A 22,681-nucleotide genomic window follows, 5' to 3' on the forward strand; every position below is an offset into this window, starting at 1 on the left:
AAATTAATAGACTTTTTCTTCTGTTAAACGTTACGAATCGATAAGTTCAGGATACGATGGTACCGTTTACTAGCGGGCACTGATCTGCAATAAGTAATACTCACGTTTGGTCACGCACTAAAGAATGGCCCTATAGGTTGATTTCGTTAATTCCCGAGCAAAATCAAAAATTGTCTCATCGATCCCTGCGATATCTTGTAGTTCCTCGTGCCAATTCGATTCTGTCCACCGACAGACCATACTGACCTTCACAGTAAGTAGGCTATCTTGCCCGGACAAAACGTGCGAGCGCTCTCACGGAACCGGTTAGATAACTGAATAATGAACTCAAGTAAAACAAGCATTGTTGCAAAAAGGATTACTTTTGACATCAAAAATATCTTTACGTTTACGTGAAGTCATTACGTAAAACGGAATCGTTGACAGATGTTCGCGTACAGTCATATACATTCAAAGGTGCATCGAATAAATAATTTCAATATTTAACGATAAGCAAAACTCTATTTTCTATACAAATTATACGCGCGGCTCACATATTAAGTTTAGTTTTTTTTATTATTAGATGTACGCTATTTAAGTGTGGACATTGTCGAATTGGCTATAGAATAAAAGCCTATAGAAAATAGCACGCTTTCTGCAAAAGGTCACTTACGTAATGAACAAAACCTAACTACCAAACCATAATTATTCTATAGAAAAAAAAGAGTTCGTCACCAATAACAGTAAGCCCACCTATTTTAGTAGGCTAACGCTCGAATTGTCTATACTATCGAGTCTCAGGCAGAACGAAAGTTTATATCGATGAAAACACAAACAGATTTGAACGCAGCGTTAAGCCTAGTTACAATTGTAAAAGTACATTTCAACTATTAGCTACTAGTTGCTATAGCTAACTACAGTAAAGAAAGCTAGTTGTTAGGTACGGGTTAAAACCGAGATACTGTCGATCAGAGATTATCCATTCCCGACAGACGCCAGTGACAATCATAAAGTGGCTGGTTGAAAAGAAAAAAAAGGAAAAAAAAACACTATTCAAGCATACTTGACAATAGCTCAAAACTCGTTTAATTACGTACGATAGCGAATACGTCCGTTTGCCGCGATTTGTCGCGACAATCAACGTACAATATTGCTGCTTTACGTTAATTTAGCATAGTGACCATACCGTCTGTTACCGTATCACGTCTACGGCTGAAATGCAACGAATACTACGGGATCGCTGCTTGCTTTAAGGTGGGCGGTCGTAAACAATCGATCAATCAGTCATCTGTTAAGAGGCTCTTCTTACCTTTTACTGATATATAAAATAACAGATCTGTAGGACATGTAATTGAGTCTGTGATAAACGAACGTGCACGCTACGACGTAAGTTTACTGGAACGATAACACCTATATATAAGGGGAAAAACAAAAAAAAAAACATGTGTCGAATCAATCCGCTAGCATCTGATCTGCATAACTTGGCTATAGAGTCAAAGCTTATTTTCTATCGCGTGGCGAAAATTGCGCCGACTTTGTTTGAACGTGCTACCCCTATATTTGCTACTCTCGATTGTTATAAATATGACGCGCAAATGTAGACCGCTACACGCGGCAAGCTAGGCTTTTTTTATTCGAAAATTCACCGTGTCAATAAGAGCTTAATATATCACATAATTTTATCCGGAAAGCTGTTGTGTAGTTCTTAAAGGTGGCATACTGGCCATAAGTTTCGAGCGGAGCTAGGCAAATTTACTGATAGTGCCGGTGAAAAGTCATCAGGACTGGTAGCATTTACTAAATTCATAACAAAATACTGCTGATCTTTGCTTACGGTACGCGCGGGCAAACAATTTGACATTGTTCGGCTGTTGAAATTAGCCAAAATCGAAAATATTTGGTAGGCCACATGGGTTCTACTGGCAAAATGGCCGACGATCGGACCGTCTGTTGAAGGACCCTTCTATGTCAAGCCATAATAGTCGACGCTTCAGCATCCTATTATGTCGATTTCGGCTAGATGCTGCCGCTTGCAGAACAAAAGCAGCTGAGTCTACCGTTTCATTGCAACATTTGAAGGAATCGGACCGTAAAGCCTCAGAATTCAAGCTTTTCAAACAAGAAACATTACAGGAAGTAGATCGTGCACATGCGATAGGAGAGAACCGTTAAAACGGTCCAGTTTAAGCCATGGGTATATTACCCAATTTCGAATGACCTCGCCTTGAAAGATCCGTTACTAAACATTACACTAAATTATTGTAAATTATTAGGTGATATGTAAGTAAATGAAAACAAGGGAAACAACAACGTTTAATGCTATATGCGCATTGAACGTTGTCACTTAGTGAGCACGCGTATCACGATAGTATATGCACGTTATCACACGAAATTTTCGGACGAACCCCATAGGACTGTTTTACACAGTAGCATGATGATCGAACATAGGCCTACACTTTAATATGATAATTTTATGCTCCTGACAAAAAAAACAGTAAAAGGGGGCATATCTGCGGTCGTGAATAACACGCGGAAGCCTGTGAAAAGTTGCACTTCGCTGGGAAATATTGATATCGTACCACGATTTTCATCTAAATAAACAAAGTAGTAAATTAACACGTGTTTCAGTAGAATTCGCTACGCGTTCGGCTTCGTCATTTCTTCTCATCAATTGATTCATTAGACACTACCAAAATAGCTCAGAGAACAGTTACGTTTCATATCATTGCCCTCATGCGTGCTTTCTGTGTTTCAGAATAATCAATCGAGGATATTTATACTCCTTAATTTTATTATTATTATTATTTCAACAATCGGTTGTAGCATCTGCCGGCCTCCATTGAAAAATATATCTCTCTTCGTCCCGAAGCTCGATGATTCATCGTGAAAAGTAAGCTTTCGTAAAGGACACAACTGTGAATCGAAATTCAAGATCGCGGCGTAAGCCAACACAATAGGGCAACCGTTCTCGATAGGGACGTAATTCGGGCAGAATGAAAGCAAAAAGGAAAACCTTTGCATTTGATGATGGTATGAGCATACTTTTTCAGATTATGTACCGTGCAGCGGACGACAGCCGATACTGTCAATGGATATAAGGAAAATTCGTGCGTGTGTCCTGCTACCACCATCAATAAGATTTATGTTTCAAGTTCGACCCATCTAACTTAGTCTGCTATATATATATATAACATCTCTCTACATATGTATGTAGAGAGAGCCAGAGGGAGCAGGTATCTAAGTAATCTAAGCAACTGGTCCTAGGCTGATCGCCTGCCTCACCAAAATACAGTACGTAATAGAGTATTCGATATGACGGAACTGTAGTACAGGAAAAGTATCTATAGTTAAGCTTATATATATATAAGTTATAGATAAGCGAAACAAGGGTATTGCCTGTTGTAGAATTTTCTCTTTGCATTCCATTCGCGAAACTTCATCCGTAAGTTATTTACCTACCTGGAAAGGATTCCTGAACGGTCGTTCTTGTTTCAATGTCGTAGTATTTTCTGCTAAGCACAAAATTCCCATGGCCAATCAGTGCGTATTTATAAAAGTGCCAAGGTAAGACATCCATCGACGGGTGGCCTTCAGTAATTTTTTTGCCCGGGTTAATTAAACCTATTCTTACTTACGACACGCTATTATCGCGTCGATAAATATTAAATTATTTGCCTGCTTACTAATCTGGACTGATACATTACATCGATTACTTTTTTTGACTAGCTCGACCATTTAGAGTTAGAAACTGTTAATAGAGATAGGCATGGTAGTACTCCTTAGAGAAGGTCGTCCTTTGCATCTCTCCTTTATGCAATGACTTCATTCGCACGCTAACAGCGTACGCTATGTCCATAATGGTAATTTTCGCTATGGTTAGGAAAGCAGACTCTTGCGGTTAAACGTGGGCATACGTCTGCCACAAAAACAGGCCGGCGAAGTAATCAGCTATCCAACGACAATCGATTACAGACACCTGAGCTGAAATTAGTACCGTCTCTATTTGATAACAGCCTGCCAGTTTTTTTTGCCGACAGAGACACAAGGTCCTAATCGTCTTTAGACAGATCGCGCTGAAGAAGACGCGTGTTTTGTCAGCGTTTCGAACAAACCTAACCTGCTCGTTCAATAGGCTCAGTCCAAGGATAGTTTTGGCTCCATTAATACACATCAACAAAGTGGAACTTTACTTCGATGCCTCAGCAGCAGGATAACAGGAACAGGTCAGGACAGCACGTCGATATTGGCAAAAGTGCAGCCACAGTCTGTTGAAATCAGCTCAGGGGTAGGTCCGTTTCCGGCTGCCATTGGCCGATGTTGTGTAAGTAAGCCACGCGTGCTGAATACGATTTGATATTTTCACAAGAACGCGTACGAGCAGAGACCTCACATAACAAGACCTCAGCAGAATCATTCGTATAACACATCAGCTAGACGAGCGTACCAGTTCTTGGACACGTGTTGTCTCAGCTAGCTTTTGATAGATCCAATCCTGCTGGCAATACATTCGAAGAGTATTTGATCGGCTTTGTCATTTTTGCCACCTTGTCGAAAGCTTTCACCGCGCTGACATACTTGATTGACAGGTTGTAACAACCAACTGAAATGCATTGGGCTAGTGCAATAGGTGGGAAGCCAGTGAACCTGGAAGGCAGCTTCGTCATCACAATGGTATCGTATCACCGTCGCCGCTGAAGATTCAGCGCTTCAATGATTTCGTTGGCGGTCTTATCACATTTGCCGTTCGAGTTGAAAATTACATTGGATCGCAATACAAAGATACTTGCTTGCCAGACAACAGCCAGTATCGCTGCAAGCGCTATCGCGGACCCCAATGTGGCCCCTAGTCAGTACTACTAGAAGTAAGCCTATATGCTCGTAACAAATTATGGCCCTCGTCTAGGAAACGGATGGATCTAGTTGACAGCGAACGCAACAAAGAACTAAAAAAAAAATATGATGAAGTAATTATCAGCGTTACGAATGCACATCGCTGAACTTGCCCCTCATGCCTTCAAAGTCTGTTAAAACGGAACCGGAACAACGCAATCCTGCTTCCCGTTTCGAAACTTTTAGAGAACAAGATGCTGATTGGGAAAGATGAAAAAAAAAGAAGAAAAATCTGTATGTAATACATTGCTTGATAAAACAATAGAGATATTGTCGATTTCGTAAATGAAAGTAGTACACATTTGCAAGTAATTCTGGAAGCCAGTTTTCACGAGGGTTCCGGTTCAGGTAAGAGGTTACTGTTATCCTCTCTTTTGGAACGGGATTTTACGTCTGTTGATCGCGCGACCAAGAGCTGAAGATTACTGTTTATATTAGTTGTTCTTTGCCTGCCAGAATCTTATTTGTACGAGGCGATATGACGGTCCGACATAATCAGCAGCTAGGATAAAATGTGGTTGACTTAGAAAAAAATCGGCAAAAGTATCGGTTGATTTATTGATCTTTTAGGTGCTCGTGAGACGATTTCGGTCGAAACTAGAGATCGATTAAAAAAAATTGCCAAAAAATTAAATTGAACCGTAGGCCATAGCTAGCCCTGTGGTAATTAACTCGAAAGTGTATGAACGTTTTAGCATTTGCTTATGAAATCTAGCGCACTTTCTCATAGCGTGACATTTTTTCCGTAACATAAAGCTATCGTGCACGCTGGTCGCTTGCCGTCACTTCCGCCGATGATAGAACTTAAGCCAAAAAAGTAGAGATGTTTACGCCGAATACGCGTGATTCATTATGGATTCAATATGTCACAGTTCATTAACTATGTTCATACATAATTTCACTTATTGATAGTAGAGCAGAACTCATCCATTTGTGACGACGTATCGGCGATCGGGTCCCTGTGTCCACTCTGCCATTGGAACGTCATTTATCCAATAGAGAGTCGCTGCCATCCGCCTTGTTTGCCTATACTCAAGCCTAGTAGATAGTAATTCTACGAATCATCACTTCCTACAACAGTAAATCAAGCGCTTAGTCGAAATTACTGTTTGATACTAAAACGCCTCTATGAAGATATACATCGTTACATCATGGAATATTAGAATGTACATCATTGACATGGGCTTGTAACACAGTGATAGTAAACATATTCCAGCTTAAGTTTTTCTCTCCTCATTTTTCAACAGATCGTTATACGATGCATGCTTAAATTTCGTTCGAATGTTTCCAGACGGCGATACCATCCCGTCAGACCTATAATTACCAAACAAACATACCAGCGTTTGACTGCGTACTTTTGCAATTTATACCTGCTATGCCGTCCGCTTTTACATGATTCTTATTATTCGGAGTACGGATGTTCAATAAGAACGAGAAAAGTTGAGATAACACCATCTCCTTTTCGTAATTGGCTCTTCAAATGGACAGAGCACCTATTATAAATAACATAGACATGATCGAACGACTCGAATCAACACCGTAGCGCGACTCATGGCTGTAAATGCAGCCCGATATTGAAGCAGATATTATTGGGCTTCAGACGTCCCAGCTTGTATTCACTGATTCATGCAATTAAATTTACATACACACCTCGGTTATTCTGTTACTTCGGAGGCGTTCTCTTTGCTACCGAGGAAAGCGAAGGCACTGGAATAGTTGAACTTGTAACTAATTTACAAAGGAGTTTTTACATGTGCCAAGTGACCATAACAACCTTTGTGTTCGCCATATTCGCTTGAGCTACTAGTTAATACCATAGAAGAAGATCATTATGATATAGAGACATCATACGTTGACGACCCGCAATGTACAGTTAATAAATACCTGGGGCCCTGGACGGCTGTTGTCTTCGACAAGACACATTCTGACCCGATGACAACACCGACCCGGAAAATAAAGTTGGCCATGTGATTTGGCTTGTATGGGTTTAGAGCTGGCGAGCGCGTTAGACCTGCCACATACGCATGTCGACAGCTACAAAAGATGTTGAAATTATGTTTATGGACTCGTTACCAAGCTGTCTTTTGCTATCCCCCTAGGCTTGAATATGCTCGTCCGAAGAGCAGTTCACAGCGGCCGACTACGTTCACGCTGCGATAGCTGTTACGTTTATTAGATAGATATTTATCTATTATTAGATTTTGCGGAAGCTAATACTTTGGCACAGAGAAGCAGACCCTTTGTATAGTTAGAACCCGTCGAGCAGTACTCATAGCAACCTCACGGTTGGCCGGAGCTTCGAGGTGGAGCTCTCGTGAAGTGTGTTCTGTGTAGATGAATGAAAAACAGTCTTGGGCGAAAAAGGCATTCGGAATTGAGCCAGTGTCACAACAACGATTTGGTAATATCAACGAGCAGAATCAACAGCTTTTCGAAATAAGCGTTCGTTCGCATCAACATTCTTGGAAAGCTGAGCCTACTTAGAAATTCACTTGATTATACAGCAATGTCTACGTTCACGCATCTATTACGTTTTTAGAACATTTGATTTCTGAATTTACTCACAAGCACCGTTGGTACAGTTAAATAATCAGATCATGGCAGTAACATATGCATAACCAAACACAATGAACCCTGACCCGTCTCTAACAACGAGGTGTCACTGTTCGAAGATTTGTCGACGACCGGCGGTGAAGTCGACAAAGAAGAAATATCTTCAAATAGTCGATGCATATTATTCTCCCTATACTAAATATAGTTGTTAAACACGCGGGCGCAGCATCCAACGTTTATTCACTGCGAAACTATACATGATATTATTATTTCATCCATAGGTAGCTATAGACACTACTGCTGTACCCCGAAAGCTGGCTGGAGTTACAAGACATCTTTGATTTTAGCCAAATCTCATGCGAGTCACTTGATGGCAGCGTTTAGCCGTCATCGATTACTCTTTTGTCGCTCGTCGACGATCTGTCGTGGAAAAGCCTCGCAGGATCCGGCTTGGCAGATGGGGTTTACCCCCTCCCCATCCCCCGCCCTATCCCCCTCCCTCTCCCCACAAAAGCCTTATTCATTAAACAACTCCGCCCGTATTCAACATAGATAGATACCTTACGCTTGTTTCGTATATCTACAATGTACTAACGTACTGCCATGGTCTTTCTAAGGACTCCGCTAATATGCTAGCTTACTGTCGTTTTCCTCTATAATACATATACGTACTGCGGGCAAATTCGTTCCGTCGACAACTACGATGCTACGGTTCCTCGCCCAACTCATAATTATTCTAGCTATATATATATATATTAGATTATGTTTTCGTACGCAGTGGTTTAGTAGACGGATCCGGGCGGCATGATATTCAGCTGTAACGTATCGCGCGGGAAATTATCAACATGCCTACGACAGTAGCAGAATTCACAGCAGTCTCATGCCTGCTAATGGCGATCAGCGATCTCAGCAGACACCGCGATAACGGCCAGCCCATAACACTGGTTCACGCGCAACCCCCTGACGCCAACCTAAAGGCTAAGACAGGTAGAAATAGGCAGGCTGTAGCGCAGCTCATTTCTTAGACTACGTGACTTGCCTGGTCAGTTTACTTTATGGCTTGATCGAGCCATGTCGCCGTTCAGCTGTTGCCGGCCGCGTCTGTTCGATTCAGCGCTATAAGCGGTAGCAATGGAAACTAGGACCAGACGGCTGGCAAAACTGGCCTGGAAATTGCAGCGAAACAATTCGAGGCACCGGCAACGTGTTTGTCTACGACCATAGTAATGCTCGCTGCGATGGTCCGTCGGATCGGCGCTTATGCCATCATAAACTAGTGCGTGTAGTGAATAATTTGCTGCTCAGCTCATGAGAACTACCCGTTCGCGTTGAGTTTCCTCCTTGACGTTTCTATATTATTTGACTACGGTTTCTATGTCGTTCTGCTCTCAATGCGACTGACAATTCCTCAGCGTGCAGCGACCTCTGGTTGTGACCTTGTCCTGTGGCAGATCGATATTAGTTTATAGAATAGGTCAGCATTCGTACGTTTTTCCAATCCACGCTACATCAGATCGATGTTATTCCGAACAGATGGTGTTTGTGTTTCTCACCGCGCGCGTGCGACCATCTAAATATGCAAAAACCGAGCGCTAATGGTGGCACTCTCTAACCAGACACATATCGGCAAGGGAACACATACATATACATATATATATGAAAGTACATCGTAGCCGCCCGATTTGTACGCGGGTAATGAACATTACCTAGGTTACATTTCAGAAGCCGCTGTTCTGGCGAGTTTGTCATCCGGCGATCGCAAATAGCAAATACACGTTGGCGGGTCTAACATTGTAGAATAGGTGGCCGATGGAAAGACCTGGATCGCTTGAGACAAACGCATAAACACATAAACAGCAGATTAACAGGCCCGCGAACACAGTAAGTTGCTCTTACAGACGATCAACGACCAGCAACGGCCCTTGGCTACGGAATCGTTGGGTCAATCGTTATACAGGTCACCTCCTGCGCACGACTGCATCTAGCGCTATCGTCATCATCATCTTTCTAATGGAAGTCCTTTTGCTAACAGCGGCGGTGAACGTGTTTTTGTCACAGTTGCTATTCCATTGCCGCTAGCTCCGCACTCGCTCCGTTGGAAAGAAGACGAGAAGCAGGAGAACATATGCAGCGGTAGAGCCAACCGCAACGAGCGCAGAGAAAGCATTTGGAGGTAAACTGAAACAACGTCGCCGCATGTTTACCTAGACCAATGTGATGTTGTCATCGTCATGAGTTCTAAACGGACTACACGTAGTCAGCGGCCGATACTGGCGGAGTGATAGCGGTGACGCTGAAGATGGCGCTCTCGCTTGCGCCAATAACAGTCTACGGTAGACGAAATTATTAGCAGATCTTGCCGCGGCCGGACTACGCTCGATGACAGCGGTAGCAACCTGAGAGGGACATCCTCAGGAACGCAAGCGGCAACAGTTGCTATGATCAAAATCTAGAACCAGCCAGAATCTAGAGACCAGCGGGCGTCCATACGAGTGCCATTGTAATTGGCAGTTTCACTGCCATTGCTAAGCTGTTGCTCGACTCCAGTTGGAGTCGAGTCCTCTCATGTCTTCTAGAGGCCCGCGGTTCCGTCCTGGAGCGCACCGTTGGCTGGGCCTTTCGAAGGACCATTTGTGCGGGCAGAAAAAGCCACAGTGGACAAAAAGCATGTATCGCGGCGTCTATATGTTTCGCAAGCTTTTTCCATACAGACTTGTCAATGCTACTTTATAAAAAATACCCGCAGCGTCGGTAGTAGTCGGAACGCACATTACGATCCGTGTAGACTAAGAATAACGAGGCAAAAACGGGATACATGTGCCTTCTACTAACGACTACAACAGGTACCACACGTGTTTTCTAAAAAAGGTACTCGGTTGTTCGTCTGGATATGTCATAGAACCTCCTGTACGCATGAAGATGCTCGGCAACGGCGACTGTGCGATCTACAATCAAAGCAAAGGCTATACGTGATCCGAAATAGTTAATCGTGCTTAATTTGCCTTCAGTCGTAGAAGATCATCGAGTTATTAATGTACCATCGAATTCTCTACGTTCCGCGTGAATCTGACGAATCAGAACGAGTCGCTAACTCTGTATGACTTTCTACCCTCTAAGCCTACCCGTGACGATCAGAGGCACCGGAACCATTGTTGCCGTGCGACGACAGTAACAGCGATTACCTAGCTATTGTGCTCCCATCGTTTCGTCGGAAACCCATCGTTTTTGCTGGTCAGTCTGCGTCGCGCTTATAAAAACATGCTAAATAGATACGTCTTTATGTATTATTTATATCGTGATGCATTATTACTATATAGATTGAATCGGCACAATGAAAACAATATATCAACGGCTAGAACATGCCTCATACGTATTTTTACATTCGCTTCGTGCATTTCTCTTCATGTCTTGCGGTAAAGATGAAGTGCCGCGTTTAGCCGTTTCATCGTACCGACCGCAGCCTGCTTCTCGAACTGTCCGCCCGCGACGCTCCAATCATTTGAATACACACACACAAACAAACAAATACACACATCACACATACTATAATATACTAGCAGGACGAAACAGCATAAAGCTGACGGACTCGATCATCAAACAGACTTCTTTCTGCTTTCTGTGCGTTGTTTACCGATTGCTGGTAACGGGTCCTGACGGAAACACTGTCGCATTGCTCGGTCATCTCGTGTAAAACGCTAACGCTTTCTCCCCTCCAAACCAAATAAACGTGCTATTTCTACAGTGTTAACGTAACAAAATACTACCACGACCGCAGCGAAAATCGCGGTGCATATGTACATTGAGCTGTTGTCGTTCGTGTCGCCTTTGTACTTGTTGTGCGACTGACCTTATGTGTTCCCGACCGAGGTTCAGGGCGAGCTGATTCGACGGCAGACGAATGTTGTACGATCGTCGTGAACGGAGTCTGCATGGGTGTACGCTCGTACATGCCCTGCGTACGTGCGTACATGCTCATGCCCTGCGGTGACGCCAGCTACAGGCGTTTAACCATACTGTTAGACTGATGCCGTTCGATCCTTATGTAACTAGTTGACTTTGTCGTAGTTTTAGGCCTTAACCGGTGCCTGCACTGTCGCTAGCAGGGCAGGTCGCGGGCAGGTCATTATGTTCATTCTGACGGCTCTCCATAATACGACTTCATATTCATAATTCCGGCTATCCATTTTAGGATATCATCAAGCCGTAAGACAAGTCGGGAAATTCTGTACATGTCGCCCGAGCATGGAGAAAATTGAACTTTGCTAAGTTTTGTATTAGTGGCATGCCGGTTTAACATAGAAGAGTGAAAATGCTTCATGGAAGCACAAATGCATAATAATTTTGAATTAATTGTTTTACTCAGAAAAAAAAGATATCAACAGCAAAGCTTCGAGTGGTCATACGTTCCTCGTATCGAGTAAAAAGAGTGGGAAGAAATATTTAATTTGCATCCGTTGATATTTGGGTTAGCGTCGTTCGTGATACAGTGTTGCATGGGCCTAACCCGACCTTCGCAAAAGGTTCCAAACCCCTAGCAAGCCAAGCGCGTCAACACCGACCGCCATAAAATCGAGTAGGGTCAGGATATGCGTAGCTGCGTACGCTAACCGCTTATGAAACAAAACAAACAAACAAACAAACATTTTACATACGAATCTGTCTATTTAAGGGTCAATCCAACGATGCAATGGACGACTTCAGGTTTTCGCGACGTTTACGTATACTGTTTATCATTGACTGATCCATCAAAAACAAATATTTCGCTAGTCGGACACGACAGCTAGAGCCGAAATAACGGAGCATCGCTATAAATCCTACTATATAATCATGTAGACTTTTTTTTTTGCCAACCGTTCGATTACTTGTCACTATGTTACATTATAAAAAAAGGTCCATGACGCTTACTCATATCCACGCTCATTGACATACGCCGATCTAAACGTTACCACTTTAGACGCGACAGAGCATGCATTGCACCAAATAAGGCTAGCGGAAACAATACATGAAACACTATAATAAATATTACAAAATGCCCGCCACAAATATTAGCTAGTTTAGCGTCGAAGACGATCTAAGGGGTAGGTTAAATGGAGCCGCTTTAAAATCATACCTAGTTGATAACTTTAGGACTTGTTTTCTCTGCACTAACACAAGTTATTTCGAATGGCCGCTTATTGGCGGGGTAATGTGTAAATACGATTTAAAGCTCAAGTTCTACAATAACGAAGATTTTCGAGTGGATGTTAATGTGTCCTCAAATAAATAATTTATTCACCATATCGGCCTAAGCAAACAGATTTTTATCGAGAAAAATTAATTATGATAAACATCACAATAAGACCTAATAGGGCGTTTCGCGTATGTTCGAACAGCCGTTCTTTTCACGAACGGCAGCGACCGGAAAATAAGGTCAGCAATGGCCTTCTCGATAACGCCTATTAGCAGAGATCTTAATTTACATTGGTACTTTAGCTGCAGAAGGTTTTCTAATCTGAAAAAGGACGAGTATTATCTCATTGGGGGCGCTAATTTTAAATAAGTATGGTTTCAGCTGGAACAAAAACGGAATATGTATACGTACGCCTGGCCTTGCGCAAGGTTTAACTAAACTTGAATACAGAGCCTGCTATAAAGCGAGGCTAATTAGTATGCCTTATGTATAAATGTTTACCGTAGTGAGAGTTAGTTGAAGGGAGTTTTGTAAATAGTTGACTTGCATGGACCCCCATCCCAGCTGTAGATCTAGGCAAAATCCCAGTGACGCAAAGCGGATTTCGAGACGTTGGACTGCAAACAATAATTAAGCAGGACGCACCGAATATCTCAACTGATCGTGGGAGGTCACCCTGAATGAGAGAATGCGCTTTTTGTTTTGTCAGTATTGAGCTTAAGGTAGTTCTTGCCAAGGGCAAAAGCAGTTGATTATACTTACAAGTAACACTATTGTAAGTTAAGGTTTCTTACTGTCTACTGTTTTGGTAAAGTTTCAGTTTTTTGTTTTACCTTGCATACATAGAATAGCACAATTTATTTCATATCGTTATAACTAGATGCGGTGGAAGGAGTGCGGGGTAAGTATTTCGAATTTGACGTCCGGTATCGTCGTGGTCAAGCATTGCTGCGGGTAGGTCATGGCTGTTCTCAGTACGAAACGAATGATGTTTCTATAACCGAATTCGAACTTGGATCACCTCATGTATCCTTCAGTTTAATGGGCAAAGTCGGCGTCCCTTAGCACGTCTTATTAAGTTTGCAGTCTTTGAGGCAGTACCATAGGGCGGCCTCTAAGCAATTTGAGTGTTGCTTTGGACTTTAACGGTTAGGTAGGTGAATGGTCTCAATAAAAAAAAAGACAAAGATATCGCACATATGCTGAACAGAAAAAGGCGATGCAGTTTCTTTAGCTCGTTCTGAGCGTGCTTTTCTATTATCTAATAAAATGGACGATTCAACAAAAAGTCATTTTCATAGGGAATAAATGTGAGAAGTTCCGCATATGTATCCGTGTGTCTCATAATGGTCCAGTAGCTGACCCCAGAAACACGTACTGTTCAAAGTTCGAAATCGAACGCAGGCTAAACGATTGCCTTCAATTAGCAGTACGTTGTACCCTCTCTAGGTGTTCGTCAACGTAGAAAAAGGCTATCATTTAGGACGAGAACGAATTGTACAAGCTCGTCCTTCACTCACTGCGGCTTTACTGTTTCCAGTTTATCGATGGCAAGTATCGCCGTCGGCATTGATGAAAACGAAAGGTATTACCAGTGTTTTCTATTCTGAGACACTTTCAAATGCGCTTCGAGGTTCACGGTCGTAAGTTGCATTATAGTTTCTACGCCGAGATCGTGTTATTGATTAACGGACGAAGTTCTACCGCTGGCACATTGTTTTGGCGGTCTTTACAAACACGACCTCCTAATACAACTAAGCTTAAAAACAAGTAGTCACGGCGCCATACTCGATCCGGCCAGATCGTTCGCCGTGCGTCGATTTACTTACATCAATGACAAATATCCGATAGTATTTGGCGTAACTCAGCCTGACCAGTGCATAAGGTGCCATGTCGATTTCGTAGCACACTATACTATTAGTCAAGCTCTCCGACCGTACGTTTTCCACGCCTTTCTGCTAAGAGTTGTTGTGTCAGTTGACGCCCATAGACTGTAGCAATTTATCATAGTCTTTTCACGAAAGCTGCTACAGGTAGACAAATCGTACCTTTGTTAAACACCACTTCGTGTGTAATATATGAACATTGATTGCATATAAGACAAATGGCTTGCTTGGAATTGAAATACACTTCTACATATTTGGTTACTTTTTGTAATGTTCATTTCGCTAGTTTAGGAGTTTTACGATTTTTAAAGGATAGAGCCGTTTTACAGCCTGCTCCTTTAGCCCAATGTCGGTATCAAGTGATGCTTCATGTTGGGGATTTCGTCGGATAGTTGCTAGGCCTATTATTGAGTGTTTTGAATGTATCTCTCGAACCCTTTCGCTATTGTTATAGTAAGATAGAGATCAACCAGATACCGCTGTATAACTCGGGTAAAGTTGCTGCGTGTATATGCTTTATATGTATATAGATTTTTCAAATCGAACCCATTTTACGAACGTCATAAACATTTGCAAGGGGTTTGACCTAAGTGATCGATAGAATAGTGCAATACACCATCCCATAATAGGTGCTAGGTTCCTGGAGGATCTAACGGAGTACAGATCTCGTTCTCTCAAAATTCGATTCATATAATTCAGCAGTCTTGGTGTCCCAAATTTTTCACATCGAATATAAAAAATTCTTGGTCTTTTTTAGATTTATTTTATATATTAGGACCATACAAGCAACATATTGTTCAGTTAAAAATTAAAAGGCGGATTAGCTTGTAGTAGACCTTCAATACTAATATACAAATAAGCCTTGTGGTGAAATTTTTCTTTTTTACCTCTTAATTGCCTTCTTTTACTAGAACAAACCGTGTCCATTTATACGCTAAATTGATGATCACGTGGCAAGAGCTCGTTGAAAGCACAGACTATTTTACCTATGTTTAAAAGAAGCTGTAAAACGGCCCTGAAAGTCAGTTCCTCGAAGGCCTATCATTACGTCACGGTTCATGCATTCTTTTGTGCAATCTGCTGCAGCATAAATAGTGGCTAGCGTCAGATTGTAACTCACGCAAAAAAAACCTACACAAGGGCGTATACATAGTTACATGGGGGTCGTATTTTATAGATAATGTATGACACTAATAAATTAAACTAAGGATTCTAACTCGGAGTTAGCGTCTACCTGCGTCTGACAAGGAAATGCCCGTGTAGTAAAACCCGCTGCTTTCTTTCTTTCTTTCTTCTACGAAATGTTTGTGTACTGCGGTGCAATGCCCAAATTTGTCCTGTTGAATTAACATGATCGGACTACTTTGTCAAAACAAATACAAAGGCTAAAAGTGGCTTTTTCAAGCTCTTTGTACTTATGTGTGTTGATATGTCGCAGGTTATCCTTCAATAGAACCTGTGTGACTTCCGTAAAGTGACGGTCGCTTGCTAAACAGAGGCCTACATTTTCCTTTTGTCACGCGATTCTATTTCCGGTTTCGGCTGCTGATAGCGTAAGGAATCTACTTGCTGCAGCACCCATATTGCGCGGCTTTTATCGACAGAAAGAATTTCATAGACATCTTTAAAAGCTTATCTGTATGTGTTCTATAAGTTAAATATTGATAGAAACAAGCCCTAATCCAACAAGTACGTTTGGTATCACCCTCTTGACTTCAAAGCTTTACTTACCAAATACGAGACGATATTATTAATCCACGGGGGGGTATCAAGCTGTTGAATTAGCAAACAGTCAATCGAACCAGATTTAGATACGCTCCAACTTAACGCGCAGTGAATGAATATAGCCCTGCTTAAGCGGAAACGTTCTTTTTTAGATTCCCGAAAAAAAAAAATTCACGACGCCTAGGTAAATAAATCTACACGCGTCCCATTTTCAATTGGGGCCAAATACAAATGGTCTACATTGTACTGTAGGCATTAATGCCTACTGAGATGTTTGAGCCTTTCGAAATGATTAGGCCTTTAGAAGCGAATTCAATGAACTTCGAAATGAAATAACGTTTGGACTAGTATAATCTTTTCTATAATTTCTCTGTGGTAAATTGATAATAATAATAATACGGAGAGGATAAGTGGGTTGAGGTTAATGTTGAATATACGTTCTGATGAAATCTGCCATCGCCATCCAATAGCTAATCTGTACTCATTTTTAACAAATGCCTTATAGCAGCAGATGCTTCTAGCACCAGCATCACCTTACTTATCTGACTTCTCGAAGACAACGTTTCTCGTTCGTTTGCTCCCTCTGCGACTGGCGGCAAAAATTAAACTATGCCTCATCAATGGAAATCGTATGTTTTACGCACGTTTTCACCAATTGCGGATTGAATACACCATACACCTTCATAACTAGTTTGAAACCGGTTCACGGAGATCCATTTTTACACAGTTTTTGCATTTCCAGTATCTAGGTTGTGGCACGTTATATGTGGAGTGTCAAATTAGACTCTGAAGGTTGTGATTCCGTTAAAAGCCACCTCGACTACGACAACGCGTTCTTGTTCTTTGGGACCTTTGATAACCTTCTCGTTGATCTTCAATGCCCCATCCTTCATCCTTGAAACAATTCACGTACTGCTCTGTCGCTCAGGAGCTCCTTGTCATTTGTCGTCACTAATCTGTGTTTAATTTCCGCAAAACTGTGGCCTGAGGAACAAAAACTTGATATCTGAGTGTGGAAATCTGAAAGGTGTTTCCCGACAAAATTTTCCTGGGCCAAACTAAACCGGCTTGCAAATTTCTAGAAGAGTGAAGTATTTATCAACTAGATTTTGTCTGTCAGCGGTTTCTGGTTCGAGAGTTACTCAGGTTCCAAAGTGTGCCGGATTGCTGCTTGTCTCAGATAAAGCTTGATGCATAATAAAGTTAATTAGCTTTAAAAATCTCTAAAAGTGTATGTCTTTTCTAGAGACGTTTCGAAGCACATTCACAATAGAAGCTGTCCAGAGATATAACAAAGGCCGTGTCATGAAACGTGGTTTTAGTGTAAGATGAAGGGCCACGGAAGGTGTACTATATATATATATAAGAATGCCCGGCTTGTCATATCCCTTTCTACTCTGATTACTTCAGGAGAGCCTCCTGTCGTGCGAGGATGACGCCCGGTGAAAGCAACATGCGCCCCCTAAAGATCGTTGTCGTAGGCGACGGTACTGTGGGCAAAACGTGTCTCCTCATCACGTACAAAACGAATCAATTTCCAGATGGGCCGTATATTCCAACAGTGTAAGTAGAATCGTACCGTAATTGTTTAATTTGTAATTGCTTAATTATCTGTTTAGCGCCTTTGTAAATCTTTATTCGAATTACCTACCGTTTGCGAACGGCTTCAGCCGTTAACAAGTCTGTCTGGTATACATAGCTTTTTTATCGTTGATTTCAAGGAACTCTTATTGAAACCTTTGCACTCGATTAATTGTGATCACTATCTAGATAGTGTTTAGTGATTTTGAGGCTTACTTATCAAGTGCTAGAAGCTTGGTCATAACCTCAAAAGTCAGCTAAAATATATTTAAGAAATCTACTTTTCTCACTTGAAATGGCTATGCTCAAACAGATCATACGCGCCATTGAAGCGTTAGTATAAAAAAGAAAAAAAAAAGTCTGCAATAGAACACAAGCAAATAGGTAAGATATTTAAAATATAACGTATTACTTACTGAAACCTTTTTTAATGTTTATTTTTGCTAAAAATCCATTGTCCGCAGCTCTGTGGAATACAAATGCTGAACAACCGCATGAAACAAATAAGAACAGAAAGCTTTGCATTACCAACGTTCTGTTCAGCAATCCACCAGTCACTCTATATATATATATATATATATATGTTCTAACTTTTGGTCATTTAATCAAAAGGGATTACTTATTCAATTCTGCAGATTTGACAATTACGCTGGAAGTCATCAGTTGCCCCAAGGTGTTATAAACGTAAATCTGTGGGATACTGCTGGTCAAGAGGACTACGAACGTCTAAGACCGCTCTCTTATCCAGGGGTGAGGTATTTTAGCAGCAGAGCAAATTACTTGATCAACGATGAGCTGACTTGGAAATTATTTGAAAACGAGAGAGACCACATCCTGTTTTTTTTTTCTCTGTACCGTTCCGTCAACCAAACGAGCATCCGAAGTGTGTGTCCTACCTTAACTTTTATGATACTTTTTGCTGATTTCGCGCATTTCAGACGGATGTGTTCATCCTGTGCTTCAGCGTGAGCTCGAAAGCATCACACGATAATATTATTCATAAATGGTATCCTGAGGTAAACGATTTCCAACACTGTATTGGAAAAAGACAAATATATTTTACTTACATTTTTATTATTATACATTTCGGGCTTACATACTTACTTATGGTTCGCCTCGGTACGCTAGTCGTCACTATAAAGACTGAAATCGCTCTTAATAGTTATGTACTAGTGTTATTTTTTTTTCCATTGCAATTTACGTATCAGCCCGCCCTTGACATAAACTGTAACCTTATCTTTCTTCGAAAATTCGAAGCATCGATCGTTTTAGTAGAAGTCGTATATCGGCTGGTTTTCGGTTAAATGATCGAGTTCACTCTAGTCATGCGCACCTATAGATTCAGCGTAGGCTGCTATTGTGGATTTTCTGTATCATTGTGCGTTATCTTATGATGAATCAGTATAGCGTAGAAGTATTTTTTATTAATTTCCCTTGTATCAACATTAGCCCGTTACGCGCTGTAAGCTTATGAAATTGTTTACCTGGAAAGCTTGAACAGTATTTCGAATACGATCAGATCTTACCCGGATTATTTTGCTTCGAACGTAGTTTGCTGCTATATGATGCAGGACAAACGTATCTCATTATATCAGTTATTGGTGCGTCTTTGCGAACGTCTTTACCGTCATACAGTCCGGCGTAAAAGTCTACAGACAGCAGGCGGTGGGACTTCTAGCACTGAGAATATCTGTTTAGCCTACTAAAAATTCGGTGCATTCGGAAAAAGAAAGAGGAAGTACTATATCCAAATCGGATAGGGTTTTAACTTTATAGAAGCTCGCCCGCCGGTTTGATGCAACTTCAAAAATTTTCTGACACAGGTCTCCATACATTCTACAGATTCGGCATCACTGTTCGGAGGTGCCGTTCGTACTTGTCGGAACAAAGGCTGATCTCCGTCGAACTGATTTTCATCGATCCACTGAAAGCCTTAACCTTCACAGGCCGCAGGTCTGTCATGTTTGTATGTCTTATATGCATAGCTGTAGCATCGGTTTTTTGTCTCTCGCCCAAGGATCTCTGATATGATGATTTACAATGTAAATGAAGACCACAAATGAATAAATGAAGAGTTATTTTTTTCAGCAAAAAAAATAGTTTGACATTTGGAAGGCCGTAGTATTTCGAAAAAATCAATCTGCACCAACAGGTGCCCATTAGTCCTATCGTTAAATTTGATCAGTAGAGTGTGATAAACCTAGTGATTAGGCGCCATCCAATCCGACCTGAAATGTCGGACAAGTCTCGAGTACGATAGCTTATGATTTGAATTGTAACAATAAGCTAGAGGTAGGCTTACAGGTAGGTGCTGCATACTCTCAGAAGCAAAGATTTTTCAACGAAGAATATGTTTTTCGCTAACAATGCGCCTAGCTTAATCCAAAATGATTAGCTTACCTTTCGCCTGTATTTAACAACCTCGACCTGTACCTTATTATTAGAGTGTAGCAGGCTTAAATTGATAATCATTTTTTTTTAATTAAAAGAAGTACTATTTGTCGATATTTCCCATGTAACCGCTCATCGCATTGTTCCATTATAGAACAGTGAGTTCGTTAGCAAGCGGACGGCAAAGCAAACGGCGAGAAAGCTGGGTGCTCGCTGCTATCTCGAATGCTCCTCAAAAGAACTCCAGGGTGTTCGCGAGGTAAGAAGGTTAGGAAAAATACTCATTAATCAACCTAAAGGGCTTCGCTGTAATACATAAAGTCACCCGAAAGACAATTCGTTCTACTGCTATTTCTGTTGGCCTGTTTCAGTCATTTGTTGAGATTTTGTAAATTCATAGACTGCCTTAATGCGTAAATCAAACCAATGTGTAAATGCTACAATCTTCGTTTAACTCTCGTTTTCTAATACACTAAGTATCTTGGCATGGTAGCTCTGCTGTCTCGGATACAACATTAGATATCGTGCAGATGTTTCTCGGCATGAAGTTCGTGCGTATGCATGGTACTACATACTTTTATTTTATATTAATCTAATGTTATTTTATATTTTCGTTACTTCATCAATCATACATATTATGTAGCACGTGTTAATAACGAACCAATAGCCCCAGACAGAGATTGCCCATCAAGCCGTTGCGTCAACGAGAGTCGTTTTACATTAACGTAGAAATTAGCTATTTTTTTAAAAAAAAAATCTGCGTTTGACGCTGTTTTGTGACGCCGTCTAAACTAGAATAAGTTAGCTTTTATGTTTGCAGCGTTGTAGTATATTAACCTGCACCGCATACTGAGTTTCTGAGCTGGATAGATTCACGAAGTAATCGAACATGCCTTTCAAAAGAGCTGACATTCATCATTTTAGAACGTTTTAATTAAATATTTTAGACAAAATTAATAAAACAAAAAAGCTTACTTAATTGATATGATACTTGTAATATTTGACAATAGTTGGCAAACGTCCGTGTGTTTTGCAGGTTTTCGAAGAAGCCATCTTGGCAGTGTTATCCCCCCGACCGAAGCGGATCGTCCGGTGCACGTTATTGTAAGCAGGAGTCATAGGAAGAAACTGCACTGCGTCTACAGCCCCCTTTAGTATGCCTTGCCAATACCTCCTGTTTCCTTTCATTATTAAAAGCAGCTACCGGCCCCGTAGGCCAAATCGCCGTTAACGAAACACCCCACCGGAACAGGATCTGCCTTTTTCATTCAGGACAACGTCAGGGCAATGAATTTGGCTCTATATGAAATGATCGCCTGAGCTTAGCGCGGTGAATTCCAGCTGCAATTTTAGGTTTCGTGTTTGGTTAGAACATTAGCTAAGATAGCTACTCGGCCTATATGCCTGACACATTTAGAAGAACGTGTACCTAGACGGTTCGCATCTCGGGGAATGGATTTGAGTACAATACATTTATCTGTGTTTCTCATTTTTTCAATTGCAAAATGATCTATAATTTTACATTCAGGCACCCTATTACTTTCTCCAGTTGCTCTTGTCTAATTATTGATAACTGTTCAAACAATAGCTCGAAAATATTGATAAAATTGAGATAAAGCGACGCTAGCTTTCAATTGTCCACTCCAAGTAGCCTAGGTCAAATAATTAATCAATTTATAACATGAAATTTTTACACAAGGATGTAGGGAACGGTCGTTTCTGGACGGTTTTTCTACATGTACCCATTCGAGAACACGGTCCAGGCGATCAGTATTCGAAACAATGTACTGTATCTTACTAGAACGCTGCGATTATCGGCAGTACTTACGCATTTAAACTTCCTCAATCAATCTGGGGCCGATTATATCTTCTGCTCATTAGAAGCTTGAAGTTTGTCAGTCTTTGAAAAATGAAGATTGCTAATAGAAGTGTAATCATGAGAGAGGAAGATCAAATAATTGCATCTTTTTTTATTGGTTAGCATGGTTATCACTATTGTCCAAAATGACACAATTTTTATACAACTAATATCCTTGTACATTTCATGATATCATGTTAAATAATTACTCATGGCACAACTATTATAAATAAATATCAATGATAACTGGTAGACAAAGGCTTATTCATTCTGAGATGTTATGATATTGGTAGGAGTTTATAATTTGAGCTTATAGCGAGTGACCGGGAAAACGTCGCCCCGGTACTGTTCTAACTCCTCCTACGCAGAACGAGAATAAGCCGACAAAGGAATAGGTACTTTTACACTCAGACATGGGGGCCAGCAGGGTGACAGAACATCTGAAACAATATCAGCATTCAAAGGTTTATCTCTCCTTCTTTCTGTGCCCGCCAAACATGAATCAAGCTTTTCATTAGTACTAGAAAAGCAGCCAATTTTACTCAGCGTTGATTAGAACGGATCGTTATGACACAACCTTCTCAATGGTTACAGAAATCTACCGCACCGTTTTTCCAAACTTGTGATTGCAGATAAGTTCCGTTGTAT

The 22,681-nt window shown here is 41.2% G+C and overlaps 1 protein-coding gene across 1 annotated transcript; it reads left to right on the top strand.

The window, feature by feature from the left end:
• The first annotated feature begins 9,736 nt into the window (after positions 1 to 9,736).
• LOC111252944 (ras-related protein ced-10-like) lies at positions 9,737 to 22,291 on the top strand. Its single transcript, XM_022811629.2, has 7 exons — positions 9,737 to 10,653; positions 17,614 to 17,766; positions 18,420 to 18,534; positions 18,723 to 18,800; positions 19,627 to 19,737; positions 20,330 to 20,434; positions 21,212 to 22,291. Exons 2-7 carry the CDS (start codon positions 17,636 to 17,638, stop codon positions 21,281 to 21,283), a joined length of 612 nt encoding a protein of 203 aa, XP_022667364.1. The 5' UTR covers positions 9,737 to 10,653; positions 17,614 to 17,635; the 3' UTR covers positions 21,284 to 22,291.
• Positions 22,292 to 22,681: the final 390 nt, after the last annotated feature.

This window comes from Varroa destructor, unplaced genomic scaffold (assembly GCF_002443255.2).
Source record: "Varroa destructor unplaced genomic scaffold, Vdes_3.0 BEIS01000006.1, whole genome shotgun sequence".
Lineage (NCBI taxonomy): Eukaryota > Metazoa > Arthropoda > Arachnida > Mesostigmata > Varroidae > Varroa > Varroa destructor.